Below are 23,051 nucleotides of genomic sequence, written 5' to 3'. Positions count from 1 at the left end.
CAGTGTTTTGTCTCGACGCTGGTCGGCAGTACCGTGCGGTCTCAATGCAAAGATGCTGTTCACTCGCTGTTTCCATGACACGTGCCAGTCTGGTATGGGCTTAGTCGCTGGCGCTGAAACTCGACGGACCGGGCAGAAGATTAGGTCCTCCGCAAGTTCTCCGAACACATAGAGCGGCGCTCGACATTGGCCCCCAATTGGTACCACTTTGCCCTGGTGAATCGGGTGATGCTGTCCAGGTGCTAGCCTATCACAGTCCGGTCACAGTATGTGAGCGCATTGCCAGGCATAAAGAAGCGCGGTAGCGGCGAATGCAGGCGGACGGCAGTGCAAGGTAAGCCATATATATAACTAAAGGTCCACGTCGTCTCTGGAGGTACATCTTCGGCACGCCCGAAAGAGGGCCTTGCGTTTTTCATCCTGCCTGTGCTACGCTGTGCAAGACCACATTCGCCATGACCAGCTCCGCAATGTCGTTTGGTAGCGTCTTCGTGTCTCTGATCGTGGCATTCATGTACGTCGCTCGCCTCTCGATGACTTTCCTATGGTGAACCTCCCTCTGTTGCTTGCCTTGCAGAATATTCGGCATGACTATATGCCAATTCTGCTTATATCGACGCAGTTTTCCTGATGACGTGACGCGCATGAAAGCTATAGTCTACGCTGTGATGTATGCCGGCGGTTTACTACATGCTTGTTTGGAATTCCCCAACTCACGGCCGTAGGATGCTGGATATCGCACATACGATTGTATGCGTTGCGATGTTATATACGTACCTGGTTCGTTGGCACGGCCTGGAGACGAACCTCGCCTTGCTTCACTGGTAAGGCTCTTGTTCAAATGGTTGCCGTATTTGTGATGTTGATGGCGCTCGAGGGCAGGACCGCTGCAGTGAGGCTGTCATGTCATCTCTTCCACATCAAATCCGGTTGACTCTTCATATAAGACTCTAGGCCACAATCTTTTTCCAGGTTTGCTGTGATTCATCGGCTAACAAGGCTTTAGCAGTACTTACTAGTGTCGCAGAGCTCGATCGTAACCATAGTGCAATGGTACGTACGCTCAAATAGGACCCTTGACGGCAGTAGTTCACATCTTGACTACAAATCAGCTCTTATGTCTACAGAATATGGATCCGTGCGTCTTCTCGAGACGATTCATCCTTCGGACAACCTATTGAGACACGGTAGTCAGCGAGAGGTCCTCTAAAGTGTTGTTGATCCCTGTATGTCTCGGGCTCCTCTTCTGCGAAAGCGAGTACTGATTCGCGTTATTCCAGATCTTACTGACTGTCGTCCGTATAAGTAGGTCCCCCCTCTCTTTCCCCAGCTCGGCGTGACCTTTTACTGACCGTCCCGTTTCTGGAGTCGTTGGCTACGGTGAGCAGCTATGTATAATGGCACTAGGACTTTTCATAACGCCGTGACGCTGGCGTGTAGTTACGGCAGTGGCTATGTGGGTCCTGTTGCGAAAAGTTTGCTGTCAGCATCTTTCTCAAATGTCCATCAGGTTCACATTGCACGTCTGGCCACAATATCGCAAGAATCACGTCGCGACGGTTCGTCTGCGTCACTCTTTCGGTTTCACCGTGTATTCACATATTCAGTGCCTGCTCTAGGTCGTATTGTCTGTGGGATTTGCATCCTCGGCTGCGAATGATATAGTCATTACTGCAACTCAAGTATACTATCTTCACCGAAGGCGAACTGGACTTCGGGGGTACGTGCTCTGTCGCGGTCATAATCACTCACTCACTGTGGCATTGCTGCACCGACAGGACGGAATATATCATCCGGACTGTTATGTTCTACGCGATAAACTTGGGAGCTATGACAATGCAAGCGACAACGTTCTCTTTGCATACTGCTGTCGTTCACCCAGCCATCGCTTCGATTAATCATTCAGGATATTCTCGATAGCTGTGCTGTTGACGGTACGTCTTAATGGCCCGCTGCGTGTTCATGCCTAAGACGTCTTCGCCCCACTAGTTCGTTCTTGATCAGAGCTCCCTCTTATTTGGCGGTCTCATCGAACTGCAAAGCAAGTGTGCGTAGTATCGCGTCTACGCGCATGTCACCGCTTAGTGACATACACCCTCTGTATCGCAGTATTCGCAAATTCGCTGCTTATCAAGTGAGCTTTCATGGATGGCAGTTCAGGTCCCAGGAGTCGCAGACTGACCTACTGGTTCGTGCAGCATCAATGCGCGACGAACTCTTCGTATAAATCAACCAAGCGCTGTCGACATCGATCCTCCTAATCTCGAGGACATCGTATCAGCCCAGACAGACTTGTTACCTGCAGGGCGAAACCAGGCATCGTCGAGTCAGCGCGGTCCGAAGTACGAGCACTCGTAACGCGAATCCGGGCTAGCCACGCTTCAATCCAATCAGTCTTTCTCGGTGGAGCTGGATGTATGATGCTAAATGCTGGCATGTTTGGCGCTGAAGAACCTTCTCTGTAAGTATCAACTTATCACAAACAAGATCCGGGATAGAAATTCATCGAAGGCAGACTGGATACCTGAGTAGCGCTGTGATGTGACGGAGGCTATTGCTGTAAAGAAGCGATGATCGTACACGACAGATTGGTGAGGTCCAGTAACATCTTGGTATCATTATCCGAACAGTCTCGACGCTGTATTGACCCAAGGTACTGTGCTTCTGTGATGAGATGACTCCATGTTACTGATATCAGTATCGGACTTTCCAAGGGTGAGGGTAGGGTGTCTTGTTCAGCGCGCTGGCTGTATGTGGCAATCAATATCCCTCGCAGCGTACTGAGCAGTATACGAAGTATTCTGCTGCTCCAACAGCGGGAGAAGGAACGGCTTCACCATCGAAGCGTTGAAGTACAGGAACATCGGCAGTGCGGCATACAAAGTCTCGACGGGAGTCACTCGGCTGCTCTGCGGATCTAACTGCCAGGCGTACATCAGAACTGTTAGTCTCAACTCACGATGGTGTTCAGTGCGTCGTCTCCAATGATCACGAATGGAAGGCGGTGAAAGTTGCAAAAGCTACATGAAGCCGTCGACCCAGGAAATCTTGAGTGAGCCGACTACCATCCGCGACACCTTGCATGCTCAGCTACCATAGTGCTATAGCGCCTCCGACTCAATCGCCATGAAAGATATTTTTAGATCGCTCGGACTTGGAGGTGTTTTTGTAACCATGTCATTCACATTCCCGTGTGTGGCCTGTCTCTCGACAGAGGAAGAGACACTCACATTTTGTTTTCCTGTCAGGCTGCTGGGCATAATCGCATGCCAATTCTGCTTGTATCATCGCAGCTTTCCTGAAGACGCAAGACGAATAAAGGCCATGGTCTATATTGTCCTGTATGTCAGCTGTTGATTGGCCATTCACTCTATAGCACTGAGTCCTAATGCCGTTGACTACAGTATCTTGGAAATTGCTTGCACACACGCATGCGCCGTCATGATAGACGCATATCTCGTACAGTGGCACGCCATGGGCAACGATGTGGACTTTGTCTATTGGTAAGCTTTAACCAAGTCGTCGTGAACGCGTGGTTATGAACGAGTCTTGATTTCACGCATGTGCACCGACAGGACTCCAGGGGTGAAACACCATGACTATTCCCAACCCTAGGTCGTGCTGACTTGGCAATTCATGCTCGTATCTAGCTCGTCGCGATTATCAGGTGCAGTCAACTGCCATGCATTGGTATACGTCGCTTCCATGATCGTGATATGCCAGAATACGAGCGTAACAATCGTGCAATGGTACGCCCATGGCAGGTCCAGCAAGATCATGTGCTGACGAGCTCTCACATATCCAGCTTCTATATCTGGAGAATTTGGACATGTGCGTGTCAGACAGCACTGTGATCAATATGAGCCGTACCACTCAACCTATACCAGTCAGCGAAAGGGCCTACAGAGTTCTGGTGATACCTGTACGTTTTCTGCTTTCGGAATAAGGATAATAGCTAACTTCATCCCAGCTGGTATTGACAGCCATCCGTATAGGTGAGCAAATTGTCTGACACTCCATTTGTGGCTTGACAGTGTCTTTTGCAAGCGCTCGGTTATTGTGCGTTTTCCTGTTGTCGTGTAGACACATGCGACGACAAGCTGATGTGGGTATGTAGATACCGCCGTTCTCATGTACGTTTTGGTCGAGTAGCGCCAACGCTTCAACAACGGATGACTCACACAACTCACTGAACAGGTTCACTGCCAATAGCTGGTCCCAATATCGCGAAGAACTCACTGCCAATGTTCGTTCAGATTAAGTTCCGTGAAATGTATCACATCAGACTCGCTCAATCTGGGACTGCAGGTCATATTGCCGGTCTCACTCAGTTGTGCGGCGGTGAACGACGCAGTGATCGTCGCAAGCCAGTTCTATTACCTTCGGCGGAGGCGGACCGGAGCCTGCGGGTACGCTCACTTCCAACCTGGCCCGGGAGCAAAATGCAAGCTAATGCTGTACTTAGAACAGAGTACATCATACGGACCGTTATGATCTACTCCGTGAATATGGGAGCCATCACGATGCAAGTCTGCATGCCAACTTCAAAACTCGCTTCCGTATACCAACCACTGGCATATTGACTCGCGATCTTATCCAACTGAATAGGGCGGCGTCGGTGGCTGCGCTGTTGGCGGTATGTCAAAGAGAACTTCAGCATGCGTAGAAGTTACTCATATCGATGCGACACCCCTATATTAGTTTATTCTCGACAAAAGCAGCCTCCTCGACGGCAGATTCGTCGAGCTGCAGTGCAGACGTTAGTCACGTAACTCCCGCACCCTTCGAATCTCATCTAACCCTGAATTGTTGACACCTCGTGATCGCCACATCGCAGTGTTTGCGCTCTCTTTGCTGGCGAAGTGGGTGCTCAAACGACGTCCACTCGTACAGTGACAGTTTAGCTGACCTTCTCTAGCCTCAACACCAGACGAACGATGCGGGACAACCAGCCGAGGGATGCCGTCGAGTTCTGCCCCCACAACTTCACCGGAGACGCCGCGCAAGGCTCATCCCGCTTGTCCCCTGGAGGCCATCAACGACAGCTGATTCCCAAGCTACTTCATAACCCGAGCCAGTGACGCGCGAAGGGTCGACCGTCCCTCATCCTCGACATCTAGCACACACGAACGACCTCAAGGTACACGCACGAAAATCCCAGCATGCATGCAAGGCTAGCGTATGCATCCAGGAAATTTATCGTCCGGGGTAGGATATCTATTGTACTTGCTAGACAGAAACAATGCGAGCGCCGGTAGCTGGTATACAACAGAGCTAAGGCGACACAAGATAGATGGTCGTTGGTGGTACAGCGGGTTTCCGAGAGACACAGTCAGAGGGCGCAAAGATAGCGGAGAAAGCTACGACAGAGCGATGCGATGGTGATACACTGTCAGAGTAGATAGGAGATCCGGGAGAAGTGGATGTCGAGAGCGATGTCAAGGGCGATGTGAGGCCGGTTAAATATGTCGACTGTATGTGTCTTGCGCGGTGGGTGCGTTCTAGTGCTCATCGCTGAGCTCCCCTTCCTCTTTCTCCTCCTTCTCGGGCGGGGGCGAAGGCGAAGGAGCGATGGGTGCCAGTGCAGGCAAAGGCTCTTGAGCTACAGGAGGGGCGTCGACCTCCATCTTCTCTTCGTCCTTCTGTTCTTCAGCTTTAGGCTGCTCATTGGCGAGCGTGTTGGCGAGATTCTCGACCGGTGACGGGGGCATCGCGCCCTCCTCCTCTTCGACCTGCCCCCGCGGCGTCTCCTCAGCCTCGCCTTCCTCTTCTTCCTTCTTCTCTCCGTCGCCATCGGACGCGCTCTCTCTGGCGGCTTTCGCGCGCGTGGTACGTGTGTTCGCAGCGATTGACACTGACACGGAGGTGTTCGTCGACGCGCTCGCGCTCGAGTTCCTCCGCTTGGTGGCGGGTGCACGCGCCTTCCGCGTCCTCGTGCGCTTCGGCTCCGGTGCAGCAGGCAGCTCCGTCGCCACCTCCTCTGTCTCCGCGCCCTCCGGCGAAGGCAGTGCCTCTGCCTCAGGAACCTCCTCGACACTGGCGACCACAGCCTCGCTCACAAGTGGCGAGGCCACCACGGGCGTCGCGTTGCCCGTACCGCGCGGGTTCCGTGTACGCTTCGCCGGTGGCGGGAATGCGCCGTCGACCTCTTCCGTTTCTGCCTTGCGCTTGCGCCTCGCGCCGCCCGCGCCACCACCCGCGCGCCTCTTGCGCGGACTGCCCGGAGCGCGCGTACCAGCCTCTCGCGGGGCGCTCTGGGCGCTCGTCGTCGGTACCGCTGCCGCGTCCTCCTCGTCTGCGCCGTCGCGCTCGCGCACCTTCGCCGCGGGCCGTCGTGCACGCGACGAGGAGCGGCGCCCGGGGTCGGCGGGCTCGTCGACCGCGTCGTCGACGTTGATTTGGTTGGGGAGGCCAAAGAAGCCGGGGTCGAGCTTGGGCAGGGAGAGCGCGAAGGGCCCGAGTGGGTGGTAGAGAGGGAGCGCGGGTGGCTGGCGATGCTTCGTCGCGTGCGTGCTCACGTACGGCACGATGACCGTCACCGTTGTGCCTTCCGTGGTAGACTTGTCCGAGTGGGACGCGGAGGAAGAGGCTCTGGGTGTCGCGCGGGGGATGGCTGCGCGCAGTATGAGTTTTGCGCGCAGGTTTGGAGAGCGAGAGACTTACGGTATGATAGCTGATCGGATGTGGTGTCGAACGAGGGTGACTTGTAGGTGTGTATGGGTTTGCGGCGGATCGTTGAGGTCGCCATTGCTGCGTGGGTGCCGCTACGTGTTCAAACAAGAAAATATGGGAGATATCGAGGAGAGAGAGAGTCCGCTGGGATGCTGGCGGGGCGCGGAGGTTGTGGGCGGTGGGAGGAGAGCAAGCGTCGCGGGTGGGCCGTCCGCGTCCTCCACACGCTCAGGCCTCCTCGAATCTCGATCCCAGAACGCGTCGACCACGTGGTTATCTTATCTCGCTTGGGTCCCGTGACGAGATCGACAATATAGCAGCCACTCGATTCGCCACCCCATTGCCGGCCCGGGCATGCATTGCTTCTCGTGTGTTACCTCTCCAGCTTCTTCCTCCACCCCATACACCATTCACGATTCCCCGTACCGCGCTGTCGTTGCTCACGATTTCTATAGGGTCTGTGTCTGTTATGTGTCAATTCTCTAGAATTCCGAGGATTCACAAAGGCCCTTCAAGTTGTGCCAGACGAACTTGGGCCGCATTATGGTCGGCAGGTTCCCCGTCGCATGGTCTAATCCCGCTGTAGAACCATGCCACTGCGCATGGTGCGAGAATCAATCATTGTACTCTTTAGGTATGTGATAGGATTAATATGTCGGCGGTGAGCTCGGATTAACCGTACATTCTGGCATAGATTCTCGCTTCACGGATGTACGGTGCCCTAAGTGCTCGGGTCAATCCCGCGTCGTCCATCCCTCCTGTCAATTTGTCCTGGCCTAAACCACTCAGAGCAAGCATACGTATCTCTCAGGCGTTTCTCCGGGGCCTCGGCAGCAGGGAAGGTTCGCAACGGCCGGCTGCAATAAATAACGACCACTGCGCTACACGTCCCCTCCCACCCTCTACCCAGTGTGAGTTTGATATATCGTCTCGATGATCGCTTCGCAAATTTGGCTCAGTAAGTCGAGCAAGAAGGCACATGCTCTATTGACTCTGACGGAGATCCCGCAGTCACCGGTGCTTCGTCAGGTTTCGGAAGGCTCGTCGCAGAGACGGTCCTCGAGAATGGCGGCATCGCGATCGCCACCCTTCGGAACCCCGACGCCCTCTCCGATCTCGCATCGCGATACCCGCCCAGCAAGCTCTCGGTCCTCAAACTGGACGTGCGCAACGCCGACGAGATCCGCGATGCCTTCGCCCAGGCGAAGGAGCTCTTCGGCCGGATCGACGTTGTCTTCAACAACGCGGGCTTCACACTCATGAGCGAGGCGGAGAGCGCGTCCGAGGACGTCGCCCGGGAGCTGTTCGACGTGAACTTCTGGGGCGCGGTGAACGTCAGCCGGGAGGCTGTCAGGTTCTTCCGCGAAGTGAACAATCCTCAGGGCGGTCGACTCTTGCAGGCGTCGTCTGCTGGGGGCATTGAGAGCCTCTCTGCCCTCCCGTACTACTGTGCGAGCAAACACGGTGGGTTGCCGGCCCGAACGATCGTACGAGTGGCCTGATGATCCAACGTCGATTTTAGCGCTCGAAGGCTTCACGGAAGGTCTCGCCGCAGAACTCCGGCCAGAGTGGAACATCAAGGTACGGCACCCTCACGAACCCATGCACTATACACTCACTATGCAGCTGCCTTGGTTCAGGTCACGTCGATCGTCCTCGGCTCATACCACACCAACGCCGGACCGAACATGAAGCGTCCACCCCCGCACCCCGCTTATATCGACGCCGACACGCAGCAACCCACCGCTCGGCTGCATCTCTACACGAAGCCAGCCGCCTACCCCGAGGCCGCCGCCCATCTGATCTGCAAGATCGCGGAGCTGCAGGACCCACCTCTGCGCGTGCCGCTAGGCCAGGACGCCGTCGAGACCCTGCGGAGGAAGGGGCAGAGCCTCCTCGAGACCGCGGAGGAGTACCACGCGTGGTCGGAGAACGTGCCGTTGATGAGTATAGAGGAGTTCCTGTCGAAACTGAAGCAGCAGACCGCCGGGGCTGCGACAGTAAATTGAGTCTATCGTCGACGGTTCGCTGACACTCGTCAACACATGTATAGCTAGCAGGGAGGGTGGAGTGGAGACTAAGGCACTGACGGATGTGTATGTTACATCATGAGGCAACAATTGGCTCGAGAAGCCCGACAAAGGATCATCGATGCCATAGGGCTTAATGGGCAAGAACTCCCGCATCCACTGCAGACCGCAAAGTATAATTTAGATGAGACTATCAAAGCTATCGACAGTGGTATCAACGACTTGGGACTGGATATACTGACTAAACTTCAAGAAGAATCAGACCTCAATTTAACAGCGAGACAGGAAACTCAGAGCTTCAACCCAAAGCGAACAGTGCAGGCTACGAATAACCCGGTGGCGCCCCCAAATCCGACAGCTCTGGTCCCGCGACCTGCGCGCCCAGCACGATCCTGCGCAAATCCTGGATATCCGAGCGCAGGTTGAGCAGTTCGTCTAGACGCGATCCGAGCGGGTCGCTGGTCGTTGGGGGAACCGTCGCATGATTAGGCACAGAGGGTGCGGTTCGCACCGTGACGGCTGCAGACGAGTCCGTTGATGGCAACGGTGAGGCTACCCCTTCCGTAATCGTGCCATTGCCACCATTGATTTGAACTGGACGACGCACAGGCCAGTAATTTTGCGAAGTGATATGTACTGTATGCTCTGTATAGGTGAATAGCTGACGAGACCCTATCTTCCGCAGACATAGCTACAGCGCAAGACGACCCGGTCTACTCAACCGGTCGCCTGAAATCCGGTCGCCCTGCCATTGACTCGTGCCGCTCAACATCCTTGACAAGTCTGGCCCGAGCGCAGTGTATCCGGGCACTGAGAGTCGTCTTCCCCCCTACTGGCACCCGGGATGCTAAGTGGTTCATTGATGAAGTTGCGGCCCCACGTACCAATATGCACTAATATGGTCACGGAACGACCTCCGAAGCCAAGTCGGGACGCGCTACCTTCCTCATGCATAGCTCTTCCTGATTCCCACACTGCACAGCTTCTCTCAGAAGATCGTTACGCACATCACGAACTTCCCTCGGACTCCTGTAGTAGTGCGGTCAGATTGGCAGTGCATATATGCACTTAGAGCGCGACATAGATCATAGATGGCCCAGACGGAGCCTGAGGGTCAAAGACTCTGCATTCCGGCAGCTTGTACTGCGGAAACCTGAAACTACACTGAACACTGGCAAGACGTCGAATCAACGCTTGCTGCGGTGTTCATCATTAACACATATGCACGCACCCGTAACAAGTTGACGAACATTCTTTCCGCCAGCCTTGTGCGCCCATTGTTGATCCACGGCGGCCGAACTCTTGTAGAACTTCTTGTCTCATTCCGAGTCATGCCCAGCGCTGCATGCCTCAAGATATCCTTCTACTGTGTCATGCTATCGCTGAGCTTTGTTGATCACGTCTCCATTCTTGGTCTCTCGCATCTTTACATGTCGTACCGCTTCCAACGTCGCTGCCCTCCACGCCTGAGGAAAACTCTTCGGCAATGCGAAATCACCTTCTTCGCGCAAAGAGATACGCAATAGCTATGCCAGTGAGCCATCCCCTGTATATCCCGACTCCATCACGAACCATCCAGGTAGCCGCATACGTACTGAATCCAGACACTCGTTCGGGATGTCAGCGCACGTTCTACATCTAGACTGAAACTCGGATTATCGTTCCGACGTCATCTCCAGTCGAGATGAGAAGGCACTCACCATTATAGACCACTCTGATATTTGGACAGGAAGTGACTGTCGTACTCGTAGAAAATCAAACGCAAACGTGGACGTGGATTGAGTCTGGGAGAAGGCACAATCTGAGCGATTGGATCACTGGAAAAGCATAATCAGCACTGACATTCAAAAAGCTAATACACCATAAGGTTAAGATTGTCATGGACATACCCGAAGTACTAGCAGCTGGCTACGGTCCGGCATGCCACGACCCGCGCGAGGTGATTCGTGGAACGACGAAGACATACTCAGCACGTCACATTGACAGTGCCATACTACATAATGTGCGTTGCAAGGACCTGCCCAATGAAAGTAGTGTTCCGTGCGATGCGTCGACGCGGACGGCTGGATTCCGGAATGCCGTCCCACAGAGTTACAGAGAGTTCAATTGATGGTCCGACAGAAGCGTTGTAATCCTCCAGAGAGCATAGCTGCGGATTTGACGCGAATGTGACCAGGTTAACAGATGAGGATGATCGACGCGGAGGAGAAGGAGGGTCGACCCAAGTTCGACCCAGCAGTGCGATTACATAATACAGTCTACTAATAAGTTACTCCACTACGTAACTTACAGTCACTCAAGTACGCTCAGTAAGTACTCAAGCTCAAGTACCATGAGTTTGGACAAAGTCTCAGCAAGTCCATCTGCATTCGTGTGGGATTTTTTATATACCAAGTTCAACACGATGATTTTAGCATTAAGCTTCTCGCATCGAGGCGTCTTGTAGACCATCGTCCGAGTATTAAGATGGTAATGCAACGCTATTTCACTGGCAGCACCGATACATTGAGGGAGCAGAGATCCACAGTGGACCCAGGTTTTGAATCCGAGTATACATAGTCCGATGCGCTAAAAGAGATAGCACTAATTAGACTCGTCACGAGTAACCTGGCGGTGCACCCAAGTCCGAAGGTTCCGGTCCCTCGATGTGCACATTCAGCATGATCCTGCGCAGATCCTCGATCTCCGTGCGCAGCCCCAGCAAATCATTCTCTCGCGACCTCGCAGAATCGCTGTTCGTCGTAGAGGGAACCGTGGCGCTACCAGACGGAGGCTCGTCGCCCATGGCGGAAAACGAGCCGGTTGAAGGCAACAGAGGCGCTCCTTCCCTCGGCGACTCGAGTTCCCGCCGCCGCTTTTCCGTGAGTATGACACCCGGAGCCTGGGCCGAAAAAGCAGGCGCAGACTCGAAGGGCGTTGGCTCTGTCCTCGTACCAGAAGTGTCGAGGAGGGCGACGTTCTTCTGGTTCCGACGGTGTCGGAATAGCAATAGTACAAGCCCGACGAGCACAAGTAAGCCGACGACGCCCCCGACGACGCCGCCTGCTATGGCGCCGACGTCGACCTTGCCACCACCGGAGGCGCTACCGTGATTCGTGGAGCTTGCAGACTGAGTGGGAGATGGGGAGCCGGTGATAGTATTGCTGCTCATTACGTTCAGTATAGGTAGACTTGTGATATGCTGCAACCTCACCTGCGCAAGAACGGGGCGAAGAGGCCTCCTAACGCGGGGCTGTCTCGCGGATTAGACGTCGATTCTCTGACACAAGAATAGCACGACTAACCTCAACGTTCCATCCACGTAGGCACCAGATTCGACATTGTACACTGCGCCGAACGGGAGCGATGTCCCGTTGAACGACGCATAATTCCAGACCGCATCAAGAATCTGACCGCGGATCGTGTCGTTGGTGCAGGTAGCCGCGATGAAAGCATTCCAGGCTGTACAATCACATTTGAGTCGGAGTTACGAGTACTCTCATGGGATTTTGACACACCGACATTGCCAAGCGATTGTGCTGAGCTCTGCATGGGCAACCCGTGCGTATAGTTGGCTGGGAAAGCGTTGAATAATCGATATGAACGCGATGGCAGGGGATCCTTACCAGTTTCAGGTTGGATCCACTGTCCATACATGACAGTAAGCTTGTCAAGCCACTGTGTGGCGAGATCAGCAGTGCATTCCCGCAAACAACACAATGACGTACTGTCTGGTTCAAGAGATCAAATCCGAACAGAGTCTGCGGGTAGAGATTATACGGTAAAGACCAGACGCCTGTGACTGCCGAGTTCAACGTCGGATTCACGGACGCAGAGGCGCCTCCTGACGATATGGCAAGCGGTTGCCAGGTGTTCATAAAGTTGGTCGCTGTGCTCTATGAACGTGCCGAAACTCGTCAGGATTCCGAGTTCTTGCCAAGTTGTAGTACACGGTCGATCACTCACGCTGAAGTGCTCAGAATCATTACTCTGCCCGACTAATTGACTGATCTCCGCCATGGCCTGGATGGCGAAGATACCCTTCACCGCCAGGTTGGTCGAGTTTGTGGCGTCACTTCCGTCATCGACAGATAATCTGACAGTTCTCGGTGAGTTGTTTTCGAGCACCATAAAACATGATACGCACTGGCCCTGAGGAGGAAATGGCCCATGTCCCGTCAAATACTCTGCCCAATTCTTGAGCAAGGGATACTGCGTGCATGAGAAGCTAAGCTAAGCACACAACTCTCGAAGATGAAGACGCACATAGCCATGGAGCAGCGATGTATCGTTCGAGTATCTGGCGTGAGCGAGTGCAATGATGAGCATGTTCCCGGACTCTACAGTCACCATTGGTCAGCAGGCGTGTCGTTGCTGCGGCAAAGCATGCTCACGTTCGATTGCCTCTGTAGATGTCAGGTTCGGACCAGATGCATCCGGGAACAAGGAGCCTGAATAAGACCATCAACACACCGTTGTCGGCAAAGTGTGATGAGAGCTCACCAAGGTCTTTTGATGCGTACGGATATTCGCCCAACGACGTATTCTGTTGTTCAAGGAGCGGTGCCAGGAGTGGCTTGACTAGCGAAGCATTGTAGTACAAGAACAAAGGCAGAGCGGCGTACAACTTCTCCACGGGAGTGACACGTCTGTGGATTGTCGTGTGAGATACGGAGTGCTTGCATGGACCCAGTATGACTCACTGGCTGGTGCCCATGTCTTTCATGAAGATCCTAGTTGTGCCGTCCGACTGATAGGGAGCCGTTATCTCGAGAGAGCTGAACACCTGGCGAGTGGCGAGCGAAAGCATGTCGTACAGTTTGCCGTCAGCCGAAATGCTTGAAGCCGCTTCACGGACTTGCGTATCGAGCAAGTTTGCCTGAGTCAGTGAGTTATTGAAATCGGAGACGAAGAACTCCAACTACATATGCGAAGTTCAGTGACATGGGCCAACAAAGTTAGCTGTGTTATAACTCACGGCGTCTTCGGTGGTAGGATACTGTGTTGTGTAGTACGGGCGGAGGGATTCCGTGTTTCCTGACAATGTGTAACTGATGCTGGGATCGCGTACATAGCCAATGGCCCAGACAACGGGCGAGTCCAGAGAAGCAACACTTCCCAAGTCGACCGAGATCGGGAAGACGGGCCAAGCGCTGCGATATGCATGAGCTCCTGATGCGCGCAGCAGAATGTAGCGCCCCTACTTATTTATATCCCGAGAGGTACTATTGCTGTCACTCGCGTTTACGCGACCATAATCTTGGAACTCTTCGCGACAGACGACGTCTGAGCAAGTCTGCCAAGTGACGTCGCGTCCTTGTTGTCCCTGCCACTGAAGTCAGCATAGTCCTTGGCAAAGATCAAGTTGTTGTACCAGCTCCATCGCGAAGTACGCTGCACCGTCTAAGGCTTGTCCTCCTTGCTCCTGAAAAGGTGTCGGATTCGTGAGGTGCAGTTCGTGATAGATCATGCTACTGGTTTGCGACGGCGGACTCCACGACATCTGCAGCCCCTTGTTGTTAGCCAGCCATTCTAGAAAAATATCAGCTCACGAGTAGCCAGATGCGCGCACGCGTTCTAAATACTACACACCTCCAGTAATGTCGGAGTACAGCTGTATGTCATGTGGTTGATTATCGGTGGATGTGAAGTCCAGGGCCGCATAAGCGAACGGAAGAGATTGGCGTACGAGATCAGACGGCTTGCTATGGTGTCAGCAACGTAGAGGGTACTTCTGGTTCACAAACCTACATCTATGGGACTCAGAAATGTCAGCGTAACGTTCATAGGGCCAGCTTCGATGACTTGTATGGTACGAGTGGGGGTCAGTTCCGTTTGTGGAAAGTTGCCAGGTGTCACGGAGTAGTTGCCCGCGAGATTGCCGTTGCCATACAAAATGTACGTCTTTCCGTCCACTCTAATGTAGCATATCCACCCAAGAATCTATTGAACCCAGAGATCAGCCCACGAGAATGACCAGACATTAAGGATCGCACCCCTCCACTCCAGAAAGACGGCCAATCGTTTGTAATGTTCCCCGACGTTTTCGTTGTGTACATCCATGAGTTCAAGTAAGGTGTGCGAACAGCAAATGGTATCGCTAATGGCCAGAATGTTTGCGCGCCATGCACTTGCAAGATGGCAAAGCGTAGGAGAAACAGAAATGGAGCCAGAACAAGGAACATCATGGAGGAAGCAGAGAGGGAGCGGGACCTAGTCAGCGTCGCCCGTAGTTGACCGCGGGCGGCGAACCTTGTCAGTGCGGGCCGCTGGCTGTTCTGTGGTGAAGCGATGCCAATTCATTGTGAGGGTTTCAGCTCGGCATCTCATGCCAAATTTTCCTCGCAACATTGCAAGCACGGTGGCACGCCACCGGCGTCATCTTCCGAGGTTCTGTTCCGAGAACCGTCGTCCTTTAGTCGTCCTGCACTGGAACCCGCAGCAACGGGACCTTTCTGGTCTGCGTGATAGATAAATTCGAATCTGATTGGGTTCAGCATCCTCGACTCATCCGAACCTTAATTGGAACTTCCAGGGCGTTCAATAGTATTCGGCATCGTTACAAGCGCGCAGTTCCGAGGCTACATACGGCAACAACGATGCGTTGGTAGGATCGTGCCGCTTAAAAAACAGCGTCAGAACCATGCATAGCCGTGAGACTTGCCAAACGTACTTACGAACGTAGTGTCAAATGGCTTCAGTGCAGGACTCCCTGGCAAGTTGTGGCTGAGAGCACAGGTACGCACGTTCCGGAGGAAGTCTGACTTACGAAAACATGCGGCGCCTGCATCTCACGGAGCATCTCCATCATGACAGGGCTGTGAAGGGGGCTCATCTGTTTGATACGTGCATGTCAACAGAGACAGCTGCGACTTCGCGGTAACCGCTCGTATTTGGAATACAGAAGACCTGGTACAATTGCGAAAGGTCAGATGTGCAACATAGCCCCACCAAATACGAAGCGACTAATTGAACTACTTACGTGCGAGTCACCCTCAACCTTGATACACGCTGGCTTCCAAGACTTGCCATGCTATGGGCGTAGTCAGCAATCGGAACGTAACCTAAGTGCTAGGCATGGGATGCACTGACGAGCCACAGATCGAGTGACATGCCACTGGCAGATTGAGCCAGGTGCCGAATGGATGTGACGAGAATAGCTTTAACACACGAGCATGATCCTCTCGCCCTCGGTATAGCGAGACGATGTCAGTGCATACATAAGTAGCTCCATATTCATCGTAGCACGCTTCTAATGGGGCTGCATCACCACGGCCCCACAGACGCAGAGGGGGGACTTTTCTGGCTCCTGGCAGTACGAAGAAACAAATGTCACTCACAACCAAGTTCATTCAGACCCTGTGTGGCCTTGCTCCAAGCCTCGAATATTATTTCCCTTGCCTGCCCCGGCCTACCGACATCGCGCCGGCGAAACAATCTGTTGAGATGGACTCGGAGTTCGAGCGTGTAGACGATGTGGTCCACAATCTGACAGATCGCATGACGGCCGTCCATAATAGCTCGAAGACCTATCTGGGCAAAGCACCGGCACCGTGCGTACGGAAGACATGAAACTCCAATTGAGAAGAGAAGCCGCTGTGGCCGAGCAAGTTGCCAGCCCAATTGTCGCTGCCCAGCCCCGACTCGATCGTGGCCAACACCCACGGGTGGAGGTTTTTCAAGGAAGAGTTGTATTAGAGCGCGAAGAACAGTGCCCTGGGCCTCTTTATAGCCCGTCGTCGGCGAGTGCAACAAAAGTGCAACAGCGGAACTGGGCGTGCCAGTAGACAGCAGCACGTGACGTCCCTATGCAGCACACTGATCTGCTGGAATTTCCTGGCAGTGGAATGGTCTCATTCTCGTTCTCAGGCCCCTGACTCTGAATGGTGAAAGTTTGGACTCGAGGACCAAGCTCATAGGCGCTTTCATGTTGTACCTAGATCATGCGATTCTAAAGGGGATGCAATATATACACCAATAACGAGATATTTGAAGTTGTACCACAACGACGGCTAGAGAACCCGAAAGCGCGCTACTCACTAGCAGAATTCAATCACTAGCAATAACATTGCAAACTCTACCCCATCCTGTAAAAGACCATCTACGTGGCTATTGCGACCAGTAGTCCGGCGGAGGCTCCTCCAGCCGCTCCAGAACAGGCACCACCCGACGCAGTTCTTGACGAAGTTGCTGCATATCGTTGCGCAGGCTCGCCAGTTCCGCGTCCCGATCCTGACTGAGCTTGGGAGCAGCGTCTGGTGATTGGATCTCGGGGTCTTCCCTGCCAGTGCTCGCGCTGGGCAACGGCGACGATACGGTAACCGAGCCTGCAGCTCCCAGCGGCTCGGAGGGTCGAGACGAACTCGAAGAAAGCGGCGCGAAGCCGGTTGGCGCTGACCGGTCATACACCGTTGGAGTAGGCGGCGAGGCCAGAGCAGGTGCCGGAACGCTTCTTGCGGGCGCTGAACTCGTCGCTGTATCAGACGATATGACCGACGGCGGATTGCCGAGGACGATGACGGAGGCAGGTGCGTTCTGTGTAACCATCGGAGCCGAGATGGAGGACGGAGTGCCACCGATGAACGATGTGTTCCCCGTTACAGATGCTGGACTCGAATGCTTGCGCAGCAAGAGAAGCCGGCTGGGCGAAGCTGTAGCGTCTACGTCCTTCTCCGGAAGTACCGGAGAGGGGTACGGCTCGATCGCGGTAGTCCGTACGCGGCGTCTTCGGTAGAAGAATAAAGCTCCCAGGGCAATTAATATGAGGCCAACAACCCCGCCCACAACGCCCCCTACGATCGCTGCGACGAGTGTACGATGTTTTCCCGATGAATCCGAAGATGAACCCGTTGAGGGCGGCCCTTGCGACCCGTTCAGACGGTTGCCACTGACGTACGGATGTAAGTTCGGTTTAGTATCGCGGATTATGCTTGCTTACCTCAACACCAGAGGAGCAAACAAGGCACCCTGAGCGGGACTAGAAGCTATGTCAAGTCGCATGTACGGCCCGACTACTAGAAAGCTTACCTTGCAGTGCCGCCAATGTAACTCCCATTGGAGACGCTGTACCTACTCGCAAATGGCGCCGAAGTGACGCTCGACGAAGCGAACTCCCACAGATGACTCAGCATCTGCTGGCGAACACCTGTATCCGTGAGAGCCGCTGCGGTCAATGACATCCACGCTGCAGAACATCAGCGACGGTCCCTGTGAGTTGTTGGTTAGGTCAGCTTACCTGGACTACCGAGAGTATCATGGTCGCTATCGAGCGGTAGACCGTAAGTATAGTCTGAGGAGAGGAGAAGACGCATCAGATATTCGATCACTGCAGCTGAGGTGAGACCCTACTGGCACCGGATTGAAACAGTCCTTGGTAATAGGTCGTGACGCCCGTGAAGATCTCCCGAAGGCTCAATCATCATCTCTCGACACGGCGATCAATGCCCTCACCTTTTCGTCTAACAGGTTCAAGCTGAGGAGCGTGTGGGCATACATGTTGTATGACAGCGACCAAGCCGACGACGCGTCCCCGTATGTCGGTATGATATGCGTTGAGTCTGACGGCATAGCCAGCGTTCTCCAAGTTTCGGTGTACTGTGTTGCAACCGACTACACAACAAACCCGTAATTGATATCATATTTGTGGAATGAACGGAGACAGACGCTTACGGAGTAGTGTTGTGCATCCTCGTCTCTTCCCAGGACAGCGCTGATGTTTGCCATGGCTTGAATACCGATGATGCCCTTGAGAGCAAGATTGGTCGAATTGCTGGCTGTGCTCTCTGTATCCACGGATAATCTGACACGGATGTGATTTGATACGCTGAGCCACGATCACAGTAAACATGTCCACTTACTGATTTGCAGGATACAACGCATTCGAGACAAGATAGTCGGCCCACGTCTTCAGCAGAGAATACTAGACAAGGTGTGACTCGGCTACCCATCAACGCGCTGTTAGACCTGACTCACATACGCCTGGAGCAATGTCGAGTCGCTCGAATACGTAGCATGAGCCAAGACCATGATCAGCATGTTGCCCGATTCTGTGGGTCGAATCAGCTGAGCTCAATCTCTGCAATGCCGAACTCACGTTCGATCCCTTCGTTAGCTTCCGCGCTCGGTTCTGACACGACAGGGTAAGAGGTCCCTGAAGGCGCTATGAGAAGAGTAACGCCCAAGGGGGACATTCCATTAACTCACCAATATCCCTCGCAGCGTACTGAGCAGTATACGAAGTATTCTGCTGCTCCAACAGCGGGAGAAGGAACGGCTTCACCATCGAAGCGTTGAAGTACAGGAACATCGGCAGTGCGGCATACAGCGTCTCGACGGGAGTCACTCGGCTGCTCCGCGGATGAGGTTAGCACATGCGAACCGACACTCGTACACTCACCTACTGTAGCCGATGTCTTTCATGAAGAACCTCGTCGAGCCACCTGACGTCGTCAGATCGAGTGCACCAAACGTTTGGCGGGCGGCGAGGGAGAGCATATTGTAGTACTGGCTTCCAGAGGAGACATTCGACGCGGCACTTTGAACCTGGCTATCCAGAGCTTCAGCCCTGCTTAGAGCGTCGTTATAATCGGAAAGGAATGTTTCGACCTGATGGGTCCTACGTGAGTACAGTTTTAGAACACAAACGCGAACACTTACGACGTCCTGAGCGTTGGAGTATTGACTAGTGTAGTATGGGCGCAGAGTCGTCACGTCTTCTAAGAGCGTGTACTCGATAGATGGATCGCGAACGTAGCCAACGGTCCAGACGACCGGAGATTGTGTCCCGCTAACACTTCCGAAGTCCACGGAAAACGCGAACACAGGCAGGTCACTAGCACAGAAGTGGGCAACTCAGTTCGTAAACTCATGGCTACTCGTATGGGATCCTGCGACTTACGTCGAGATGGCACGGAAAGTGTCATTGTCGTTCTTGCTGCTGAGAGCGCCAGACCCGTAAAATGTCTCGTAGCAGACTGTGTCTTGACAACTCTGCCACCCGACACTTTGACCATAACCCTAAGTCGGCGTGATATCAGGTTCCAGTCATCGCCGCGGCACGCTTCGGCACTTACGAGCGACATCGCATAGTAAGCTGTGCCATCGGCGGCTTGTTGGTACTCCTCGTCGAAAGCCCTTGCCTGTTGTAGCTTGATGGCATGGTAGACCATGTTGTCTGTCTGATTGGTGCTCCATTCCGCAACGTATCCCTTATTGGCGGACACCCACTCTGTGTGATTCGAACTCGATTGCTGGTAGGTAAGCGGAAGAAGCCTCACTCACCTGCGCTGATGTCGGAGTAGAGCTGAACATCATGCTGCTTCCCGTCCGTCGACGCAAACTCAACAGCGAGATACGAGAACGGCATCGACTGCTTCACCCAGTCCGAGGGCTTCCAGCGAGAGAAGTCAGGACCATGCTTCCCGAAGCAGCACAGAAACGTACCTCGATCGGGCTCAGGAAGGTGAGCGTCATGTTCATAGGACCTGCCTGGACAGTCTGGATCGTCCGAGTAGGCGTCACCTCTGTGAAGGTTACGTTGCACCCCGCGCCCACTGAGCCCGTCATGTCGAAGTTGTTTCCGAGCCACCGATACGTGCTCCCATCGACGCGGATCAGGCCCACCCACCCAAGGACCTATCCGAGCTGTCAGATCACAAAAACACTATGATTCAGATGGCAGCGAATGTACTGAGCCATTCCAGGAGATGGGGTAGTCGTTCGTCGAGATCGCGGTCTGCCACACATTCAGGTAGGGGCTGCGGACAGCGATCGGAGCTGCAGCGGGCCAGAAGGTCTGGATCTGCGCCTGAGAGAGAACACATGCTATCAAGGAAAGAAGACACAGAAGTAGAGAAAGTAGCATGACCACAGAAAGAGCGACGTCAAGGGCACTCGGCCGCGATGGCTCGACGACCTCTCTGAACGCAGGGACCTGAGAGCAAGGCAGGCTAAATCCCGCCACGCTCGCGCGCTGACCATTTATTTGCGCGCGTATGTGCATGGATCTGTCAATTTACGAGGCGTCGAGCGCCATCACATAACTTACCAAGGAGGCGGTAACTCGGATGGTCCGGAATCGGTATTGAGCCGGATAAAGCCCGTACTAAAAGTACCACTCGTCAATCCTTGCGAGCTTGTTCGGCACACTGTGAGATACCTCAGGGAACCCGAGGCCAAACTGACCCGGGCTGGTACCCATCCGATGGGAGGACGTCGCACCCTTTTACCACCGCACTCCTCCCTAAGTGCGGTGGTAGGGTGCAACTTCCTCCCATCGGATGGGTACGAGACCAACCCGGGCACACATACGATACTTAGCTCCATCTTAGGGCATGTCAGCCGACCAACGAAACGTCACGAACCTCGAAACGCCTGGCTGACTTTAGCCATGGTCGGAAATGCGGACCTGAGCACCAGGCGGCATCATTTGGCAGTGATTTATTGACCTGGGCGTGCATAAAAGCCGCGGCCGACGGGCCCGTGCATTTGATGGGCGCAATGAAGTGCAGCTGCAAACGATAGGACGGTGTAAACTAGAGCCGTTGCATGTTAGATCAGATGTATTGCTTGAGAGCTGGATTCGACATCGCGATGTGCTCGGAGGATTGCAGGAGCCAGGGGGAGCTCGGTCGAGGAAGAAATCAGTCTGTTGGCAGCCCTGATGGCAAGTTCAAGCGGAGCTTTGAGCAGCCACAGACGCGTCACGGAGGCGCTAAGAGTGATACCGGTACGCAGCCTCTACGTACTAATAAGAGTTACTCAGTACGCACCGTCAAAATATAGATAGATGGCCAATGTACGGCGAAGCGGTTAAAGGCGCAGAACCACAATATGGTTTGAGACTGCTTCACCGCGTCGCCGCGTCAGGTTGACTTGTGGCGAAGGGTAGACTCGTAGGTACGAAAGGTTCCCGTCAGCTCACTCATACTCGAGACGAAAGTCGGTGCTGTGGAAGATTCAAGGACTTGACAGGAGACGTGTTACACAACTATGAGATACACTATGATACACCATTTATCCCTCGATATTTATACGATAACAAACCGGGAACTCGATTCAAGCACCGTACTCATTGAGGTACTCCCTGGCGTGCTGTTTAGCTTCCTCGGAAACACGAGGGTCTACAACGCGTCTTTGTCAACCAATCAATCCTCTGTGGAGAATCAAGACTCACTATTCAAAGCAGCCTTGTAACCAGCGAGGACACGAGTCTGATGCTCGTCCTCAGTCACGCCAGGGCCTGGCTCGACAGTGTAGCCGGCGGCCTCGAGCACCTCTCGTGCGTGCTCCTTGGCCTGAGCGGAAGTACGGTCATCTAAGCAGCGGGCAGTCAATGACGCGAGGTCACATCGAACCGCGAGGCTGAACTTACTGTGCAGCGTCGCTTTGTAACCGCCCAGCTCGCGGTTCCGGTGTTGGTCCTCGACCGAAGTGGTTGCAGTGCTACCGTTGGTGCCATGAGCGCCACCGTCGATCCCGTCGAGCCTGTCTGCAGCCCGCTCTCGGCCCTCCTCGCTGACGTTGGGGTTGTTGATGGCAGCCTTCAGGCCAGCGGCGACACGAGTGGGATCCTTTCCTGTAGGAGAGTCGCGTCAGAACGGCCAAACACGATGTGCGCGTATAAGGACGCCTACCGTGAGTGGTCATCGTGGTAAGTAGTCTTCTGGTGAAGCGTATAGAAGCCAGAACTTGAACGTGTTTGAAATATGAGGCGAAGTGATTTGGCTGGAGCAGCAATAAGACGGGGATATATATACGACCTGAGGACAATGACACGCACTTATGACGGAATACTGTGGGGTTGCTGTCATAGGCCTCGACCCACCCCTCGCTGTGGCTCTCGACCGTAGCGCGTTCCACTTGCCTGGGAGTAAATAGGTCACGGGGCCGCGACGGGCTTTTGTCCCAACGACTTCGAAGCTCCCAGTGAAAACCGCATCGATGCTCCAAGCTGCTGTGCAGTGGGGCCGCAAATGAGCATCTACGTCCACGTCCCATACTTACGTACGTATGTGGCCTCGTTGCCTTGGCGGGGCACAGAAAGCATACTGAGGTACTGATTATTGCGAGATGCGAGTCAAGTGTCATCGATTCATCATTGGCCAGGCAGCGTTCGAATCTGCGCCACCTTTCATTCAGGCGGAGTTCAGATGGCAGTTTGGCGCCACAAGCGCGTCTTCCGAGTCGCACCAGTGGCCTCAACCTCGACTCGTTTGCTGCATGATTCCATCAAATCATAGCGACTGAGCATTTCCATCGGCGTGTTTGCTTGAATCATGACTGCTGATACTGCTTTCCCCCTTGGACAAGCCTGTGTCTTCGTTACGCCGTTGATCTGGTCATGGGTCGCATACGGCCGGGTCGCCGAGT

The 23,051-nt window shown here is 54.0% G+C and overlaps 7 protein-coding genes across 7 annotated transcripts; 3 read left to right on the top strand and 4 right to left on the bottom strand.

Annotated features, from left to right (window-relative positions):
* Nucleotides 1-217: 217 nt before the first annotated feature.
* On the top strand, nt 218-2,414 carry B0H18DRAFT_433499 (uncharacterized protein). The gene is made up of 18 exons (XM_048038084.1): nt 218-514; nt 578-670; nt 726-824; nt 883-892; nt 955-972; nt 1,028-1,053; nt 1,113-1,138; nt 1,192-1,226; nt 1,281-1,305; nt 1,369-1,380; nt 1,441-1,456; nt 1,511-1,559; nt 1,620-1,720; nt 1,779-1,838; nt 1,907-1,934; nt 1,990-2,047; nt 2,110-2,134; nt 2,199-2,414. Exons 1-18 carry the CDS (start codon nt 456-458, stop codon nt 2,356-2,358), a joined length of 900 nt encoding a protein of 299 aa, XP_047892517.1. The 5' UTR covers nt 218-455; the 3' UTR covers nt 2,359-2,414.
* Nucleotides 2,415-3,716: 1,302 nt separating this feature from the next.
* On the top strand, nt 3,717-5,268 carry B0H18DRAFT_1211899 (uncharacterized protein; the record flags this gene model as incomplete). Its single annotated transcript, XM_048036440.1, has 13 exons — nt 3,717-3,749; nt 3,806-3,831; nt 3,892-3,922; nt 3,971-3,995; nt 4,048-4,059; nt 4,118-4,133; nt 4,198-4,246; nt 4,309-4,409; nt 4,466-4,525; nt 4,609-4,636; nt 4,702-4,759; nt 4,838-4,862; nt 4,919-5,268. 13 exons carry the CDS (start codon nt 3,717-3,719, stop codon nt 5,079-5,081), a joined length of 627 nt encoding a protein of 208 aa, XP_047892516.1. The 3' UTR covers nt 5,082-5,268.
* A 1,019-nt stretch (nt 5,269-6,287) lies between these two features.
* Nucleotides 6,288-6,878, bottom strand: B0H18DRAFT_1012389 (uncharacterized protein). Its single transcript, XM_048029044.1, has one exon. The coding sequence runs from the start codon at nt 6,746-6,748 to the stop codon at nt 6,536-6,538; it is 213 nt and encodes a 70-aa protein (XP_047892515.1). The 5' UTR covers nt 6,749-6,878; the 3' UTR covers nt 6,288-6,535.
* Nucleotides 6,879-7,267: 389 nt separating this feature from the next.
* B0H18DRAFT_433221 (uncharacterized protein) lies at nt 7,268-8,816 on the top strand. Its single transcript, XM_048038083.1, has 5 exons — nt 7,268-7,306; nt 7,367-7,630; nt 7,684-8,136; nt 8,195-8,253; nt 8,313-8,816. Exons 2-5 carry the CDS (start codon nt 7,606-7,608, stop codon nt 8,679-8,681), a joined length of 906 nt encoding a protein of 301 aa, XP_047892514.1. The 5' UTR covers nt 7,268-7,306; nt 7,367-7,605; the 3' UTR covers nt 8,682-8,816.
* Nucleotides 8,817-11,052: 2,236 nt separating this feature from the next.
* B0H18DRAFT_1211896 (uncharacterized protein) lies at nt 11,053-15,019 on the bottom strand. Its single transcript, XM_048036439.1, has 18 exons — nt 14,678-15,019; nt 14,433-14,624; nt 14,274-14,382; nt 14,056-14,213; nt 13,886-14,007; nt 13,660-13,834; nt 13,385-13,602; nt 13,185-13,330; nt 13,076-13,132; nt 12,948-13,021; nt 12,829-12,893; nt 12,648-12,777; nt 12,410-12,577; nt 12,308-12,359; nt 12,200-12,256; nt 11,987-12,143; nt 11,896-11,934; nt 11,053-11,845 (listed from the first exon to the last, which is right to left on the bottom strand). The coding sequence occupies exons 1-18, from the start codon at nt 14,867-14,869 to the stop codon at nt 11,299-11,301; spliced, it is 2,658 nt and encodes an 885-aa protein (XP_047892513.1). The 5' UTR covers nt 14,870-15,019; the 3' UTR covers nt 11,053-11,298.
* A 1,569-nt stretch (nt 15,020-16,588) lies between these two features.
* On the bottom strand, nt 16,589-20,980 carry B0H18DRAFT_432916 (uncharacterized protein). The gene is made up of 20 exons (XM_048038082.1): nt 20,839-20,980; nt 20,728-20,784; nt 20,371-20,652; nt 20,124-20,315; nt 19,962-20,070; nt 19,754-19,908; nt 19,579-19,697; nt 19,338-19,512; nt 19,078-19,286; nt 18,885-19,027; nt 18,775-18,831; nt 18,654-18,727; nt 18,539-18,600; nt 18,351-18,480; nt 18,132-18,290; nt 18,030-18,081; nt 17,917-17,970; nt 17,709-17,865; nt 17,620-17,658; nt 16,589-17,568 (listed from the first exon to the last, which is right to left on the bottom strand). The coding sequence occupies exons 1-20, from the start codon at nt 20,878-20,880 to the stop codon at nt 16,791-16,793; spliced, it is 3,045 nt and encodes a 1,014-aa protein (XP_047892512.1). The 5' UTR covers nt 20,881-20,980; the 3' UTR covers nt 16,589-16,790.
* Nucleotides 20,981-21,626: 646 nt separating this feature from the next.
* B0H18DRAFT_934355 (Conidiation protein 6-domain-containing protein) lies at nt 21,627-22,773 on the bottom strand. The gene is made up of 5 exons (XM_048041774.1): nt 22,462-22,773; nt 22,316-22,406; nt 22,054-22,257; nt 21,856-21,996; nt 21,627-21,802 (listed from the first exon to the last, which is right to left on the bottom strand). The coding sequence occupies exons 2-5, from the start codon at nt 22,326-22,328 to the stop codon at nt 21,738-21,740; spliced, it is 423 nt and encodes a 140-aa protein (XP_047892511.1). The 5' UTR covers nt 22,329-22,406; nt 22,462-22,773; the 3' UTR covers nt 21,627-21,737.
* Nucleotides 22,774-23,051: the final 278 nt, after the last annotated feature.

Source organism: Fomitopsis serialis, assembly GCF_022376445.1.
Source record: "Fomitopsis serialis strain Sig1Antser10 chromosome Unknown B0H18scaffold_41, whole genome shotgun sequence".
In the NCBI taxonomy this organism is placed as follows: domain Eukaryota; kingdom Fungi; phylum Basidiomycota; class Agaricomycetes; order Polyporales; family Fomitopsidaceae; genus Fomitopsis; species Fomitopsis serialis.
This window is presented reverse-complemented; position numbering and strand designations above follow the sequence as displayed.

Excerpts from the sequence above, each read along its gene's own strand:
- B0H18DRAFT_433499 (XM_048038084.1), top strand. The coding sequence starts at position 456 with ATGACCAGCTCCGCAATGTCGTTTGGTAGCGTCTTCGTGTCTCTGATC. Across the intron at positions 1,721-1,778 it reads AGGCGAACTGGACTTCGGGG|GACGGAATATATCATCCGGA; the intron begins GTACGTGCTCTG and ends CTGCACCGACAG. Across the intron at positions 2,135-2,198 it reads GCAAATTCGCTGCTTATCAA|CATCAATGCGCGACGAACTC; the intron begins GTGAGCTTTCAT and ends TGGTTCGTGCAG.
- B0H18DRAFT_1012389 (XM_048029044.1), bottom strand. The coding sequence starts at position 6,748 with ATGGCGACCTCAACGATCCGCCGCAAACCCATACACACCTACAAGTCA.
- B0H18DRAFT_433221 (XM_048038083.1), top strand. The coding sequence starts at position 7,606 with ATGATCGCTTCGCAAATTTGGCTCA. Across the intron at positions 7,631-7,683 it reads CGCTTCGCAAATTTGGCTCA|TCACCGGTGCTTCGTCAGGT; the intron begins GTAAGTCGAGCA and ends GAGATCCCGCAG. Across the intron at positions 8,137-8,194 it reads CTACTGTGCGAGCAAACACG|CGCTCGAAGGCTTCACGGAA; the intron begins GTGGGTTGCCGG and ends CGTCGATTTTAG.
- B0H18DRAFT_1211896 (XM_048036439.1), bottom strand. The coding sequence starts at position 14,869 with ATGATGTTCCTTGTTCTGGCTCCATTTCTGTTTCTCCTACGCTTTGCC. Across the intron at positions 14,625-14,677 it reads CGTCTTTCTGGAGTGGAGGG|ATTCTTGGGTGGATATGCTA; the intron begins GTGCGATCCTTA and ends TGGGTTCAATAG. Across the intron at positions 13,133-13,184 it reads GTACGCATCAAAAGACCTTG|GCTCCTTGTTCCCGGATGCA; the intron begins GTGAGCTCTCAT and ends GGTCTTATTCAG.
- B0H18DRAFT_432916 (XM_048038082.1), bottom strand. The coding sequence starts at position 20,880 with ATGGGTACCAGCCCGGGTCAGTTTGGCCTCGGGTTCCCTGAG. Across the intron at positions 19,287-19,337 it reads ACTCCAACGCTCAGGACGTC|GTCGAAACATTCCTTTCCGA; the intron begins GTAAGTGTTCGC and ends AGGACCCATCAG. Across the intron at positions 18,832-18,884 it reads GTACGCTGCGAGGGATATTG|GGACCTCTTACCCTGTCGTG; the intron begins GTGAGTTAATGG and ends TAGCGCCTTCAG.
- B0H18DRAFT_934355 (XM_048041774.1), bottom strand. Across the intron at positions 21,997-22,053 it reads TTACAAAGCGACGCTGCACA|ATGACCGTACTTCCGCTCAG; the intron begins GTAAGTTCAGCC and ends CCCGCTGCTTAG. Across the intron at positions 21,803-21,855 it reads TTACAAGGCTGCTTTGAATA|ACCCTCGTGTTTCCGAGGAA; the intron begins GTGAGTCTTGAT and ends GACGCGTTGTAG.